Source organism: Amphiura filiformis, chromosome 6, assembly GCF_039555335.1.
Source record: "Amphiura filiformis chromosome 6, Afil_fr2py, whole genome shotgun sequence".
NCBI lineage: Eukaryota > Metazoa > Echinodermata > Ophiuroidea > Amphilepidida > Amphiuridae > Amphiura > Amphiura filiformis.
In genome coordinates this window covers 4578507-4593778 of record NC_092633.1, presented here as the reverse complement: position 1 = coordinate 4593778, position 15272 = coordinate 4578507, and the positions used below count along the sequence as shown (strand labels likewise).

The window sequence follows — 15272 nt, the reverse complement described above, 5'->3', positions numbered from 1 at the left end:
ATATATATACAAAGGGATGAAAAACTGAAAACCTTTTGGGGAAGATTTGTCAGGCTGGTCCTTCGAAACCCACGAACTCTTAGCAGTAACTCGTCATCAGACGCGTACGGAAAGATATAACGATAGAGCACACCATAAACATAGCGATAATCACTCACCATACATGTATACACAGTACTGTACAAACATCTATTGTAACTTACTAGTCTGTTATAGTTGTTTTACGTGAGAACAAAAATAAAATGGCGTCCTAAGGGCGGCCATTTTTGAAAACGTGTGTCCCGTATATGAACGGAAACACACATACAAGCTAAGTTTTTGGATCGTTTTTGTCACTTTTCTAGCCGAAAAATGTCGTCAAAACTATCTCCCTAGCGACTATACTGGTTGGTTTTTACCTCAGTGTAACAAACAAACTGTATATCTCGTCCTTTGGTTCGTAATGATACTTAGCGTTGGTAAAGAAAAAATCCACACGCCTATCTCATCTAGAAACCAAGGAGGATAAGGGTGATTATCGTGTGACGTCACCGAATGGGTGAGTCCACTCGGGGATCGGGGGTTTTGTTATTTATTCATTTATGTGGGACAAAATGACTATTGGTTTTTTCCGCATCTCGGGATCGATGCAAGAAGTATCTTAATCAACATCGGAAACGGTAAGATCGACCGGTGTACTGAGTCTTACAATTTATCTGTCCATTTCAAGTATTCTGGAGGCACTATATTAGACCTACATAATAAAGTAGAGGCCATACAGGCAAAAGTTCTATGCTTTTGTAAGACGGATGTTTCAAATGGGAAAATCATAATATCAAAATGTTCAGAAGAGTCTGGAGAATCTTTTCTGCTGTGTTGACAAATGTGTAACTCATATTCCATTTCCATGGGAACAGTCACACAATTCAAAGATTTTTCTTACTTTTTACCCAAAGTGTCACATTTTAACTACATGCCTGATTGTGGTCCTAAAAAAAAAATCTGTTTTGGTTTAAGTTGGCGAACGGAGGGAGGGGAGCGACCGTAGTATCGCCCCTCACGGCGAGGGGTCCAGGGGCCCGCTTAAGCTCCTGGGTTTTAGCCATATCAGAGGGTAAAAATTGGGTTTCTGAGGCATATAATTGTATGGTTTTTTTTTCTAAAATTATTTTTCATTTTTAATGCATGCAACCCCTAAAAGTTTTCTTTTAATATAATTTTTTTTTTAATTTGATTTTTAAAATATAAAAAAAATAAATAAATAAAAAAGAAAATAAAAATATTTTTTAATTTTATTTTTTTAATTTAAAAAAAAAATTTTTTAGTAGGAAAAAAAAAAATTCGGAAAACCAATTTAAATCGGGGAATAATCAGGCCTGTAACTAGCTATTTCTTTGAAACTAAATGGAGTAGACACTTCATATTTGGTATGCAGAATATTATCACAATTCTAGACAAATAAAGTTTGCAATCACTTCATTAATTCTATGCCCTTTGATTTTACACTACAAAACCGAGGACACATATATATTTGAAATTTAATTGCCACACTAAGGACTTGCTTACACCGAGTTGACATTTCCCAAGAGGCTGAGGACAGGTACTTGACTATTCATACACCTCCTATAGAAAATATGAACACTGGGGGTGTAGGTTTCAAATGGAGTCACCCATTCAGGTAATCCCATTTGAAATTCACACTCCCTGTGTCGAAGATTATTAAGGTCATGTCTTCAACAGAGGGTGTATGGATTTCAACTGAAATTGCCAATTACACCCACAATCTTTAAGCACTTTAGATTAACAATAACTTGAATTGAATTATGGTCCAATGCATGAATAACATTTCAAATTGAATAATATTTTTGGATTTATTTAAAATAAATTGAGCCAGAGATTTATAAGTAATGCATGATCATTATTCATTTTGAGCTTTCCAATCATTGCAACTCATTTATAGGTTAATAAATGTGTATCACTTGTTGGAAATTGTACAAAATAATGCATGCAGGAATTGTTGATGCGTCTAATGAACAAGTCCTGAAAGGGGAAGTGCATTAGAGGTATCAACATCTCAGTACAAGTGCATTATTTTGTACAATTTCTCGAACAAAAAGTGATGCACATTTCTTAACCTATTATCATTCACAAGAAAAAAATTCCACAATTTTTATTGCCATTTTTACAACAAAATTGTAACTTGACTGTTGGAAAATACAAGCACGTATAAATGCATTATAACCCGCAAGAAAAATGAACGCGCGCCCGTGCATATAAAAAAAAAAAAGCGCAGTGATTTATAGTGCGCTTCGCACAGGCACAACGCCTAGACGTTGATCCACAAGCCTCAGCACACTTTACAGGTTGTCGCTGACCACTATGGCCCCACATCATTCCATAAACCATTAAACAACAAATCAGGGACTTTGCTGCTTCAAGAGCGCGCACCCTAGACATTCCACAAATAACCATCGCAACCAGGATCAGCTCCCCGAGTTTCGTACGGGTTACAACGAGACAAATTAGCAGTCAGTTCCTTGTCCAGGGGAATTTCAAGCCAACTCAATTTTTCCACAAGAGCGTACTAGGCACCGCCAGGGTTCGAACCCGTAACCTCTCGCACCATAGTTGAACGCCTTATCGATTGAGCTAACTTGACATAATCAATGAATGGTTTTCATTTTTCTAATGCTTGCTTTGATTGGATCTTGCTATCTATGTATGAAATGTAATTTAAAACATAAAAGCAGAAACATACCGTATTTCGTCAAATAGACGCCCCCGGGGGCGGGCGTTACATTTTCCCAAGGGGGGGGGGGTTTATTCAAGGTCAATTTTAGAACGATAATTCCCGTTAAAATCATTAGGTAAACTAAAACACACACTAAAATGACGAACTATGAACTAGAAACACTGACTTCTGGGTTTCTGATCCAGATTTTCGCCAATTATTGACGCTATTATGGACCATGTGCGCAACTTGGTAAGCTTACTACACAAGATAGCATGGAAATATCAGCATTTTTGAAACATCTTGGTTGAAAAAAAGTGGTGGGGCGTTTATTTGGGGGGGCAACTATTTGACTGAAATACGGTAAATGACTGAATATTTCCTCACAGCACTTTTGAAACTTAAAAAATTCCCACTCACAGCAATTTCAGAAGCTGAAATAGCAAGTTGACTCTCCAGTACAGTCTTCTCTGCTAAGGCATTCCTCAGAGTTTCCGACTTTGACTTCAAGCTGCTGCTCATGTCTTCTATCTTTTTGGAAGCAGATCCTTGCAGATGTTGAAGTTGTTGACACTTTTCTTGGGCTTCTTGTAGTTCCCTTTTCTTGGTGTTGAGGCGATGTTCCAGGTTTGTTCTCCCAGCTACCATTGGAGAATCGCTGTCCTCTCTCACGCTACTCACCCTGAAAACAAAAGTTTCTTCACTTCTTACCAGGCCTCAAAATAGGCTATTCCAGTTGAAACCCATACACCCCTATGGAAGACATGACCTTGATCTTCCACACAGGGAGTGTGAATTTCAAATGGGGGTTACCTGAATAGGTTATTCCATTTGAAATCTACACTCCCTGTGTGGAAGATTAATTAAGGTCATTTTATCCATGGGGTGTGCATATTTCAACTGGAATAGCCCAATAGGTAGGTGGATCATTGGACCAATCGCTTAAAAAAATGCCAAGGCCCTTAGATTTCTTGGAGGGCCCTAAACTTTGGCATACAACATGCCTATCAGAGTTATCACAAAACCTGGAGGGCCCCAAATATTATACAAATATATACTGCCATGAGAGGTTCTGGTTAAAACTATGGGCCAGAGGTGTGATCAATAGTATTAATTGATCTCAACGAGGGACCATAGTTTTAACCAGAACTTCAAATAAAGGCAGTATATTTGTTTTATATACTTCATTAATATGTTCTTTGTTCATTAATTGGATATAAGAAAATTATTTTACGTTTTGACTCTCCAGCTTCTATCCTGAGTGAACAGCACGACCAATTTAAGCACAACCTATATTTTGCCCTTCAAAAAAATCGAATAGGCTAAAATCGGGCTAACCAATTACAGCAGCGCTTGAAATCACGCTATGGCCGTTTAGGTAGTAAGTGAACTGTTCCGTCGTGTCGAATGCGAGCACGCGGAAGGCATGGTCAAAAGTACTATTTACGGCTTGGAGGTACTATTTACGGCTCATCCGGGACATTGAAAATACTATTTACGGCTTAGAGGTACTATTTACGGATAGGAGTACTGATGGTAGAACTATTTTTGGTCATGTGATCCCTTTTAACCAATCAATGAACAAGAATATATTAATGAAGTATATAATCTGGCTTATTTCAAATTTTGAGGTATATAACTTGCTACTCAACTTGTTAGTGTAACAAATGAAACTGTTTGTTTAATTGGGCTGATTTGTGTAACCCTCATTTAATTTTTAAGCCTCACATCAAAAGTATTTGTCAATTGCCAAAAGATACTAATACAACAACCTTTATATTAACCTAGGCACCGGAGTTTTGCGCGATTTAAAACAGCAAAATGCGCTGGCCACTTTTCAAAATGCGCGAAAATGCGCCAAAAATAGGTCAAAATGCGCGAAAATGCGTGATCCCCTGTTATCAATGCAAAACACGAAAAAACATCGGTAAAACGATGGCATGTCAATCAATTACGACCGACTTCGGTTCATTTCCAGTTTCTGGAAAAATAAAAAATAAAGATGGCGACCATCACAAATCGTCGATCGAAATGTCGAAAGCAAGGGTAAATTTTCCCACATTATGCTTGGTTTAATGATCGTTATTTGTATTTTGATGTACATAAGTGAAGTTAGAACCAATATTGCGTGAATTTTCTTGTAAATGCTGCCGATTTGGGGCATAAAATCAAAAGCTTATCGATGGGTCAAAATCGTGAACATTCTCGATGGGACCCAAAATGCGCTTTGGACACCCAAATGCGCGAAAATGTGCGCTTTTGCGCGAACAGCGCAAAACTCCGGTGCCTATATTAACCCCATGAGAATTACATGCCGATTGGCCAAAAAGAAGGGACCAATCAGCAACATTGTTAGAATAATTTCACCACACAAATTGGGATGAATTATTTGCAAAGCTCCATTCTGATTGGTAATTAAAGTGAAGATATCATGTAATTGACCAATCCGAGGCAATGTTAGATCGGCGGGTAGTGCTCAGGGGGTTAAACTACTCATGGAGAAAGGGCAAGGTAATTACATCAGACTGAACAAGTGTTAACTTTTGACGGATATTATATTACCTTCTAGCTGCATCATGTAATGATTTAGTATAGGTGAAGCCCACAAATGGCAGATCCTTGCCCTGAAATCCCTTGTTACGCATGAACGTATCCACGTGGATTTGAGGAGGCGATGGATCAAACTCGTCAAAGTTGGAGGTATCATCCATGCTTGTCACCGTGGGAACAAACGGCGGAACACCTGCAGGGGTTGGATAGATTGGTGAGGAGGAGAAAGGTAAAACAAAATGGCATCTAGCAATTGGCATTGTAAGCTGTCAATTTACAGCTTGTTTATATTTGATGTGAAAAATCTATAGGAATTGACAAGATTTGAATAGCAAATATACAGCTTGGGATTAAAATCCGACAAGAAGATTACAGTCAATGAATTTTAATTTGGAAACATTTCATTGACTTTTTTTCGTTTCAGGAAACATAATCTGGGACAGGATGTCTGCGATATATGTAAAATTGCAACATGATCATCATTCGTGCATGAAAATGGGAACATTTTTATGATTATGATGAAACAAAAAATCTTTTAAAATACTACATGATCAAATTTGCAGTCAGAATCCCTCTAGACATTGCCAATTGCATATCAGATAATGGTTCAGATGCTACTAATTGCAAGCAAGTGAAGTGGTTACACCTCGAGGCATTATGGTTGACTCGGATTTATCCCTGTGGTACCCATTCACTTATAATAGTCAATAAATAAGTAATCATGCAATTTGACAACACTTACTTTGCCTCAGGGTTGCCCACTCAATTCCATTAAAGAAGGCATGGCAACCTAAACCTTCGTAGCCTAGTCTCTCGTCACAGCCACAGAGCAGTTGCTCTATCAAATCCTTGGCATGCTTGCTTGTAGATGGAGATGTGGGAAAGGTTAGCTTTGTCTGTCAAAAGTTAAAAGAAAAACCAAGAATACCATTATGTAACACATTACTCCAAACACAGGATACTCCAGCCCGCAAGAAAACACATAATTATGTGACCCGCTCTGACTAAACCAGGAACAAGTCGCATTTGTAATTATAACATTTCATGATTTGAATACAAATGTAAGCACTAGACAATAATCTTTAAAGTGATACCAAAATTATATAAATATCATCAATACTTTTCAAGATATGAATAATTTTGTAATTTTCTAGTTTCCTGCCTTACACAGGATTGAAAAGGGATTATCATAGTTCAACTGTTATTTATGGATTAAATAAACTTCTTTTTAGTAAGTACAGTACTTTCAAGGATTTGAATGTCCACATTCAAATACTGTGGGTAAAAGAATTCCCAAATTTCGAATTTTACGGGAATGTCATCTTTAAAGGCCTATAACTCAAAAATATGCCTGGCGACTTGTTCTGGGTTTTGTTGGAGCTGGTCACATATATTTGAAGAAGAAGATTGCAAACTTTCATGCAAGTGTAGCTTTAATGCGAGTCAAAGACTGTTGATACAACTCATTACCGCAACCACTTAAAATGTCAAGAGTCCTGACTAGCATTTATCTGATTCATATGGATTTACAACCTGAATCTGATAGTGGGGTTAAAATATAATCAAATGCTTCTGTATTATGTGTATTCATGATACTGGATTTTTTAAAATTGCCAAATGCTTAAAGGATGGGGTATGAACGTTTAGACAGTATTTATTGTGGGACATTAGAGCACATCAGACATATCAAATTGCATTCTGAATACGAAGAATGTCCTTCTGATATCCAATAATTTTGAATTTTTGAAATTCTCGAAGTAAACTTTATAAATCTGATGATATGTACTTAAAGTGTATGTAGGTGGGATGAAAAGCTGACGATCAATTGAAAATTTGACCTTTCGTATTGAAGATATATGGATTTTTCCCCCAAAACACCAAAAAAAATGAGGTCTTTTGGGGAAAAAATCCATATCTTCAATATGAAAGGTCAAAATTTTCAATTGATCGTTGGCTTTTCCTCCCAGCTACATACACTTTAAGAATATATCATTAGATTTATAAAATTTACTTTGAGGACTGTTATATCAAAATGTGAAAAATATCAAATTTTAATAATTTGTCATAAAATTTGTATTAAATCGTGAATTTCAAAAACTGAAAATTATTTGATATCAGAAAGACATTCTTCGTAATCAGAATGCAATTTGATATGTCTGATGTACGTATGTGCTCTCATGTCCCACAAAATATACTGTCAAAACACTCATTCCAGATCCCTTAATGTTCCTTTTTTTCATGTCAAATTGTTCATGTAAACTGACCTCAAAAAGAAACTTATAATTTTTCACAAGGTCATATCTAAAAATCCTCTCCATAAAAATGAACAAAAATTGCACACAGGATTACTTCAATACTCTACTCTAAACACATGTCAGTAACCAAGCAGTTGTCCAACTGACACAACAGTAAAATGCACTGACACAGAACAGCTTCCGGGATCACATTCACAGGCAAATAATTGGAACCCAGCCCAAGGAACGGCGGTGGTGTAATGATTGCAGCTAAAGACAGTCTCAGCCCAGTTAGAATTACACAGTCTGAACATGATAATTTAGAACTGTTATGGATAAAAATAACGACTCATAAAGGTTCCATACTATATGGCTCCTTGTATTGTCCTAAAAAGCCAAAATTATATTTTTTTACTTATTTAGATGACTGCATTGAAAGAATTCTCCAACATGTTAATTCATATTTAGCTGTTGTTCTTGTTGGAGATTTCAACATCGATGCTCCACATATTCAACCTTCTCAAAAGGTCTCCGAGGGTGACAAAAGATTATATGGTTTACTTTACATTAGACCCCCTTAACATGACTCAACTTGTTAATTTTGTTACTAGCAGATATTCAGAAAATGATCTTGATAGTGTATTGATATCATAATCATCATATAGTGATGTGCGCCCATAATCAATACAGATAGTACCCTCATCGATCATCTATATTCAAATAACTCTAATATTATTAGTAAGGTAATGCCACATTATGGCATCACAGGTGGTGACCATGCTGGTATTCAATTTACACTCGGTGTTGCTCTCCCCAGACCGGCGCTTCCTCCTGGATCTTTTCTTCAGTACTCCAAGGCGGATGTTGACGTGCTTCGAAACAAGCTTGGTAATATTGATTGGCATAAAGTCATCGGTGGCAAATCAATTGATGATGCCTGGTGCGCTTTTCGGGATAGATTTATGGTATGTATCCACAAGTATGTGCCGTCCCGGAAAGCTAAAAAGAAGCCCAAGAAGCCTTGGATTACAGTTGAGACTATAAATCTTGCTAGGAGGAAGCCGACTATAGAGCTTGCCGTAAAGCTCCTGATAACTATAATAAATGGAACCAATATAAGAAGTGTCGTAATAAACTCAAGTCTCAGGTTAGAAAGGATTATTACAATTATCTCAAAGATATTTCTGCTGACAACTCGAACTATGTCGCAAAATTTTGGTCCTTTGTGCATGCATCCAAGGCCAAACAATGTGCCACATCTTTTAAAGATGGAGATATTTTTATTATTGACCCCGCAACTATTGCAACTAATTTTAACACTTTTTTTGCTTCAAATTTTACAGATGTAGACTCCGATGTTGATACCACCTGTGATGGACACGTTGGCTCACCTCTAGTGGCCATCGGTACTGAAGCTAATGAGATATTTCAGCTTATCAATCGTTTAAAGTCAGGTAAGGCCCCCGGGCCTGATGGTATTACATCTACCATGTTAAAAATTACTGCTGGTCAAGTTGCGATGCCACTTACCCTGCTTTTCAATTTATCTCTTAGCGAAGATAGAATTCCTGATGACTGGAGGAGAGCCAACGTAGTCAAAGCTGGTGATATTTCAAGTATTAAAAACTATAGGCATATCTCATTGTGTTCTGTGGTTGGCAAACTGCAGGAGAGGGTGGTTACTGGCCGTATGGTCAAGTACATGCGTAATGTTGGCCTGATTTCTCATCAGCAACATGGTTTTGCTTCTGGTCGGTCATGTACCACTCTTCTCAGTTCTGTTTGCTATCATTGGGCTCAGATTCTTGATGAAAGATCACCTCCTGATGTAGATGTCATTTTTCTTGATTGGAGCAAAGCTTTTGATAAAGTGAGTCACCAAATTCTTTTAAAAAAGCTGAACCATTATGGTATTTGTGGCCCTTTGTGGCATTGGATTTCATCCTTTCTTATGAATCGCTCTCAGTGTGTCCAATTCAGGGGGCTTCATCCGGATGGATCCCTGTTCAATCAGGGGTCCCCAAGGCTCGGTCTTGGGTCCTCTTTTATTTAATTTGTTCGTTTTGGATTTACCAAACTATGTGCAATCTTCTCTTCCGCAATATGCGGATGACACACTTCTTTACAGGCCTATCCGTTCTGAAAATGACATCAACATCATACAAGGTGATCTTGATAATATTACTTATTGGTGTCAAATCAATAAAATGTCTTTAAATCCTGATAAATGCAAAGTTATGCGTCTAAGTAGGAGAGTTGGTGTTAGCATCGCAGTCCCTCTTATAATATTCTGAACTGGACTTTGGGTGTTGTGCAAAGCTACAAATATTTGGGTATTATCATTTCTTCTAATCTGAAATGGGGGGATCACATTAAGCATATACTTCCAGGGCTTCAAGGCTCCTTGGTTTCATCAGACGTCTTGTTCGCTGTAATGATGCTGATATCCTTGTTAGGCTTTACAATACATTATGCCGCCCCATTCTTGAATACGGGGCCCCAGCTTGATTCCACATCAGTCTGGTCATCTTAAAAAACTTGAAAATATTCAGAAGCGCTTAGCACGCTCTTGTATCCCTGCACCTAGGGGCGAGTTGTCTTATAATGAGCGCCTCCAAAGACTTAGTCTCACCTCACTGGAGAACAGATATACATATCTTGCCATTGCCTATGTTACCAAGTGTCTCTGTGGTGTGTACGATGTTGATCCCTTCAAATATATCAAGATTAATTTGCGTCATGCAGACACTCTTAAGTTTCATCATTCATATGCCAGAACTGACAGTTTTAAATTCACCGTTTTTAATAGATTTCCTGTTTATTTTGACAATTTACCCTCTCATGTCAAGGACCAAGAAATCTGTTGCGCTGTGAATGTGGTCCAGGAAGGTGTTGCATGTCATGATGTCAGTGCATTTTGCTGTTGTGTCAGTTGGACAACTATTTGGTTACTGACCAGTGTTTAGAGTATAGTATTAAAGTAATCCTGTGTGCAATTTTTGTTCATTATTATGGAGAGGATTTTAAGATATATGACCTTGTGAAAAATTATAAGTTTCTATTTGAGGCCAGTTTACAAATTGAAGAATTGAGCTGCAGAAGCGCCTACAGCTGTAAGTCGCATTTGAGTATAATTGAGTTATTGGCAGATTTAATGTTGCTAGGGACCAGAAAATGTTATAAACTAAAAACCAAATTCATAATTTCTTAATGCATTTTAGGGGGGGGGGGGTGTTTTAATTCTGTAAAGTGCAGGGGTGTGAGTAACCTCTATTGAAAAAAAAAGAGGAACTTTGTTCAAAAGAGGAAAAAAGAGGAAAAGCACTGCTCAAAATGGGCTGAAAATAAAAGAAAAAGCTAAAATTTTGCCTCTGAAAAGAAATTTCCAAAAAAGAGGAACTCAGCTTAAAAGAGGAGATTTCACACCCTTGAAAAGTGCCTAGACACAAATTTGTAATGAATATTATTATTTTTAAAATGTACAATTTATTTTTTAAAGATATATTATATTTAAACTGATCTTAAATAATAAAATAAACTTTTTTAGGGTATAAAACTTATAAACTATAACATACAAGGAAATGAGAAAAAACTCTAGAGACACACACTTTTATTATTATCTGCAGCTCAGAAACTGTTTTACCACCAAACCCATCATGCTAGACTTTTTTTATCATGGCTTGATCAAGCATTTTGTTTGACCCATCAGGATTCAGGACCGGGGGGTACTCAAGTTTGATTTTGGAAGGGACGTGCTGCTGAGAATTTGAAAGTGGACCCATAAATATACCAATTTTTCAAGAAATTTGGACCCATATACAAAAAGTCAAAATTTTCGGCCAAATTTAACCCAAATTGTCTTAGTTTTTACAAATTTTCCCAATTTTTTTTGGAAAAAACTTTGGCTAGATTGAGGCAAAATTGGGCTATTTTTCGAAAAAAAAAAAATTGAAAAAAGGACCCATTCATATACCAATTGGCTTAGAAAAAGGGGTCATTGATATACCAAAGGCCGAAAATGCTACCCATATTATAGCAGCACGTCCCCGTATGATCATTTGTACTAAGTACCCACCCTGGGTTCAGGACCCATGTGTTTCTCCACACACAGAGCAAAAACTTTTAAACAAAAAACAAACCATAGTGCGGTTGCATAGTTTCTGTGGAGGGAGGGGGGGGAGATAGACCTACAGTTTTTGGCAAAATTGAGCTATTAGCAGTTTTGATGTTGCACGTTCAAACAGATCTGCAGATGCTTTTATTTATCAGGGATCACAGATAATTTAAGGGATCTAAAATGAGCGTTTATTGTGTTTCGACAGTATTTTTTTGTGGGACATGAGAGCACCTCAGACCTATCGAATTGCATTCTGAATACTGAAGCATGTCTTTCTGATATCAAATAATTTTCATTTTTTGAAAATCACAATATAATACAAATTTTATGACAAATTATAAAAATTTGATATTTTTCAAATTTTTGATATATAACAGTCCTCAAAGTAAATTATATAAATCTAATGATATATACTTAAAGTGTATGTAGCAGGGAGGAAAAGCCGACGGTCAATTGAAAATTTTGACCTTTCATATTGAAGATATGGATTTTTTTCCCAAAAAGACCTAATTTTGTTGGTGTTTTGGGAAAAAAATCCATATCTTCAATACGAAAGGTCAAAATTTTCAATTGATCGTCGGCATTTCATCCCACCTACAATACATACATCGTTAAGTATAAATCATCAGATTTATAAAGTTTACTTTAGTACTGTTAAATATCAAAAATATCAATTTTAATGATTTGCCATAAAATGTGTATTAAATTGCGAATTTCAAAAACCAAAATTATTTGATATCAGAATGACATTCTTCGTATTCAGAATGCAATTTGATATGTCTGATGTGCTCTAATGTCCCAAAATAAATACTGTCCAAACGCTCATACCCCAGCCCTTAAGCCAACCATGAAATTCAGAATGCTGACATTACACAAAACTCAATGGGACAATTACAGTTCCATGTTGATGCACACGGATATCATTGACACAGAGAAACTAAAAGAAAAAAAGCCAGCGATCAGTAACAAATAAACTTGTGACTGACCAAATAATTTTGTTAAAACATCACCAGGCCTATTGTCTGACATGTATTGATTCTAGTCCATCTCAAGCACTCTCCTGTCGTTATTTCTGATTCCCATCAAGGTTCATCCACTGTCATTAACACAACACACAATTCATGAATAACAGATTTATCAAAATACAGGAGCCATTTATATGCATTAATTTTTCTGTTAAAAATAATCAAAGAAGAGTCAGGATATTGAACCGTAAGTAGTTTATCTTGAAGGGTTTTCCTGACAACTTCACAAGTATTACATGTACAATGTAAGTGAATATCTGTCTACTGTTAAAAAGTTTACTGAAAGACGTTTAAAACTAATGCTCTATGACACCATGGTGGACATGTGGGCTACGGTAGCCTTTGCATCTATTGCAGTGAGAGTCTTTGATCTTATGTACATGAGAGTTTTCTCTGTACATGTATATTTCTCTGTCAGTTTGTTTGTGACAACATCATGAAAACTGGTCTTGAAAAAAAACCACTGAAAAACATTTTCTGTGAATTTGATTCAAAAATGTATAGAAAAAAATCAGAAACACACTGAAAACAACAAAAAACACTGAAATCAGTTTGAACGCTTAAAATTTAGCCTGAATATAGTGCATTTTTTAGGTTATTTTGTTGTTGTTTTTTATGCTCCGCGTGCTAGCCATAGGCTTCAACATAACAATCCCAAGTTTTGAGATATTTTTTCAAAATATCAAGAGCAATCTCAAAACCACTGAACCAATACTAAGCTTGTATGCACTCATTTTTTAAATACCGTACATTTTTCATGCTGATTCCAAATATGGTCATGAAAACTAACACTTGTGAAATTTTTGAATTCAATTTTGAAACTTGTCGTGTGCAGTCAACACCCGCCTGCAGAGAGTTAAGTCACTGAATTAAGAACAAAATATTTTCAATATTTTGAGCGATTGATAAATTGACGTACTTCACAAAGAAAATTAAGTCATATCAACATGGGGTTTTCAGTTTCTGAAAGCTCTAAATGTCCTCTTTAGAAACATGTGTAAAACTCATTTTCAACCATGAATGACATGTGACTCATCCAGGGTTCGGTTTTTGCCGGCAAAAACAGGTTTTTGCCGACAAAGTGGCAATAACTGGCAAAAACCTGTTTTTGCCAGTTTTTGCCTGGTTTAAACCGGCAAAAATGGCAAAAACTGGCAAAAACTTATGTATAGTCACTCAAATGTTAACAAGTACACAGAAAGCTCATAAACAGTAAACATACAACTTTTAATGAATCATTCAACATATATACTCATCAAGTCCTTAAAATGAAAAAGTTTTGAATTTGATATATATATGCCAAATTTCAGTTTTATAAATGCACTAAGTGAGCAATGAAAATGCATGCCTTTAATTTCTTAATATGTTATTTTTAATTACAAAATCTGGCCTTGTTACACTCTGGAAAATATTTTTTTAATTTAATAATTCATTTTGAGATCAAAAATCTGAACTTTAAATCACTTTTTTAGTTTTTGCCATTTTTGCCGGCAAAAACTGGCAAAAACTGTTTTTGCCAAGCGGTTAAAACCGTGGTTAAAACCGCGTTTTTTTCCACCTGCGGCAAAAACCTGCGAACCCTGGACTCATCCCCCTTGATCATGTCACATATACTTTCATTTTAAGAGTTATAATATTTGATGTTTTCATTGTATTTTTTTAATGCTTCCAATTTCTTGTATTCTATGACTAAATTTGTAAACATGCGTTTCATTTTAATCTTTTTTTAATATTACATTTTTATTTTTGTTTGCTTACAAACAATTCAGCACTATATGAACTGATTCCACCCCACCCAGAACAACATTTGTCTTTTTATGAAAGAAACTTGATTAATTCTTAGTTGATTGGCTTTTCTCCTCCTCCTCCTCAAGGAGGAGGAGATTGGCTTTTCAGCAAGTTTATATAATCTGTTGAGTGTTGATGTCTGTCAGGGATGTAAATGGGCAACATATCCATTTCCTGAAAATCCATTTGGTCCTTGGACAGGTGGCCAAGGGCAGACCTGAAACAGGGTCTTTATTAAAAAAAAGAAAAAAGCTGAAAATACTAAAAAAATGCTGAAAAGCAGCGTAAAATTGGGGTAAAATGACTCAAATTGGGCTGAAAATAAAAGAAAATGCGTAAATTTCAGGAATAAAAAAAGAGGAAATCAGCTGAAAAGAGGAAAAGTTTCAGGTCTGTAAGGGATTGCGTGCGGTATGGAACATTTAGAGGGGTTTGTCCAGGGAATACGCTGCAGGGTATCACCCCCCCCCTCCTAAAAAAGGTTTTTTGCTCAAATTATCATCATCCAATTACGGAAATGCAAAATAAAAAACAATTTCCGGAAGATTTACATCCCTGTGTCTGTAGACAGATTCCAGTATTCTTAATCTGACAATGTTTTTTGGGAGAGTAATTCCCACAAAGTGCTAGGTAAAAACACAAAATGTGCAAATCATTACAGTGTATTTTCATGTGGCGTCACATCATCTTTTAAGGGAGATTCTCCTCGCTACACATGCTTCGGTTATTTTTAAAACTACATTGACGTCATTAGGTAAATATCGATAAAAAATTCTGCATTGTTGGGCTACTTGAAGTGGACTTGTTGCTGCATCTTATGTTATGTAATAAATAACAACAACACTGGC

At 36.2% G+C, this 15272-nt stretch overlaps 1 protein-coding gene across 1 annotated transcript in view; it reads right to left on the bottom strand.

Moving 5' to 3' along the window:
* LOC140154852 (citron Rho-interacting kinase-like) overlaps positions 1-15272 on the bottom strand; it is a 134034-nt gene that overhangs the window by 104680 nt on the left and 14082 nt on the right. The window contains exons 4-6 of the mRNA XM_072177500.1: positions 6003-6156; positions 5273-5453; positions 3131-3392 (exon numbers count right to left, since the gene is read on the bottom strand). Of these exons, the coding sequence (XP_072033601.1) occupies positions 3131-3392; positions 5273-5453; positions 6003-6156 (597 nt within the window). The remainder of the gene's footprint in view (positions 1-3130; positions 3393-5272; positions 5454-6002; positions 6157-15272) is intronic.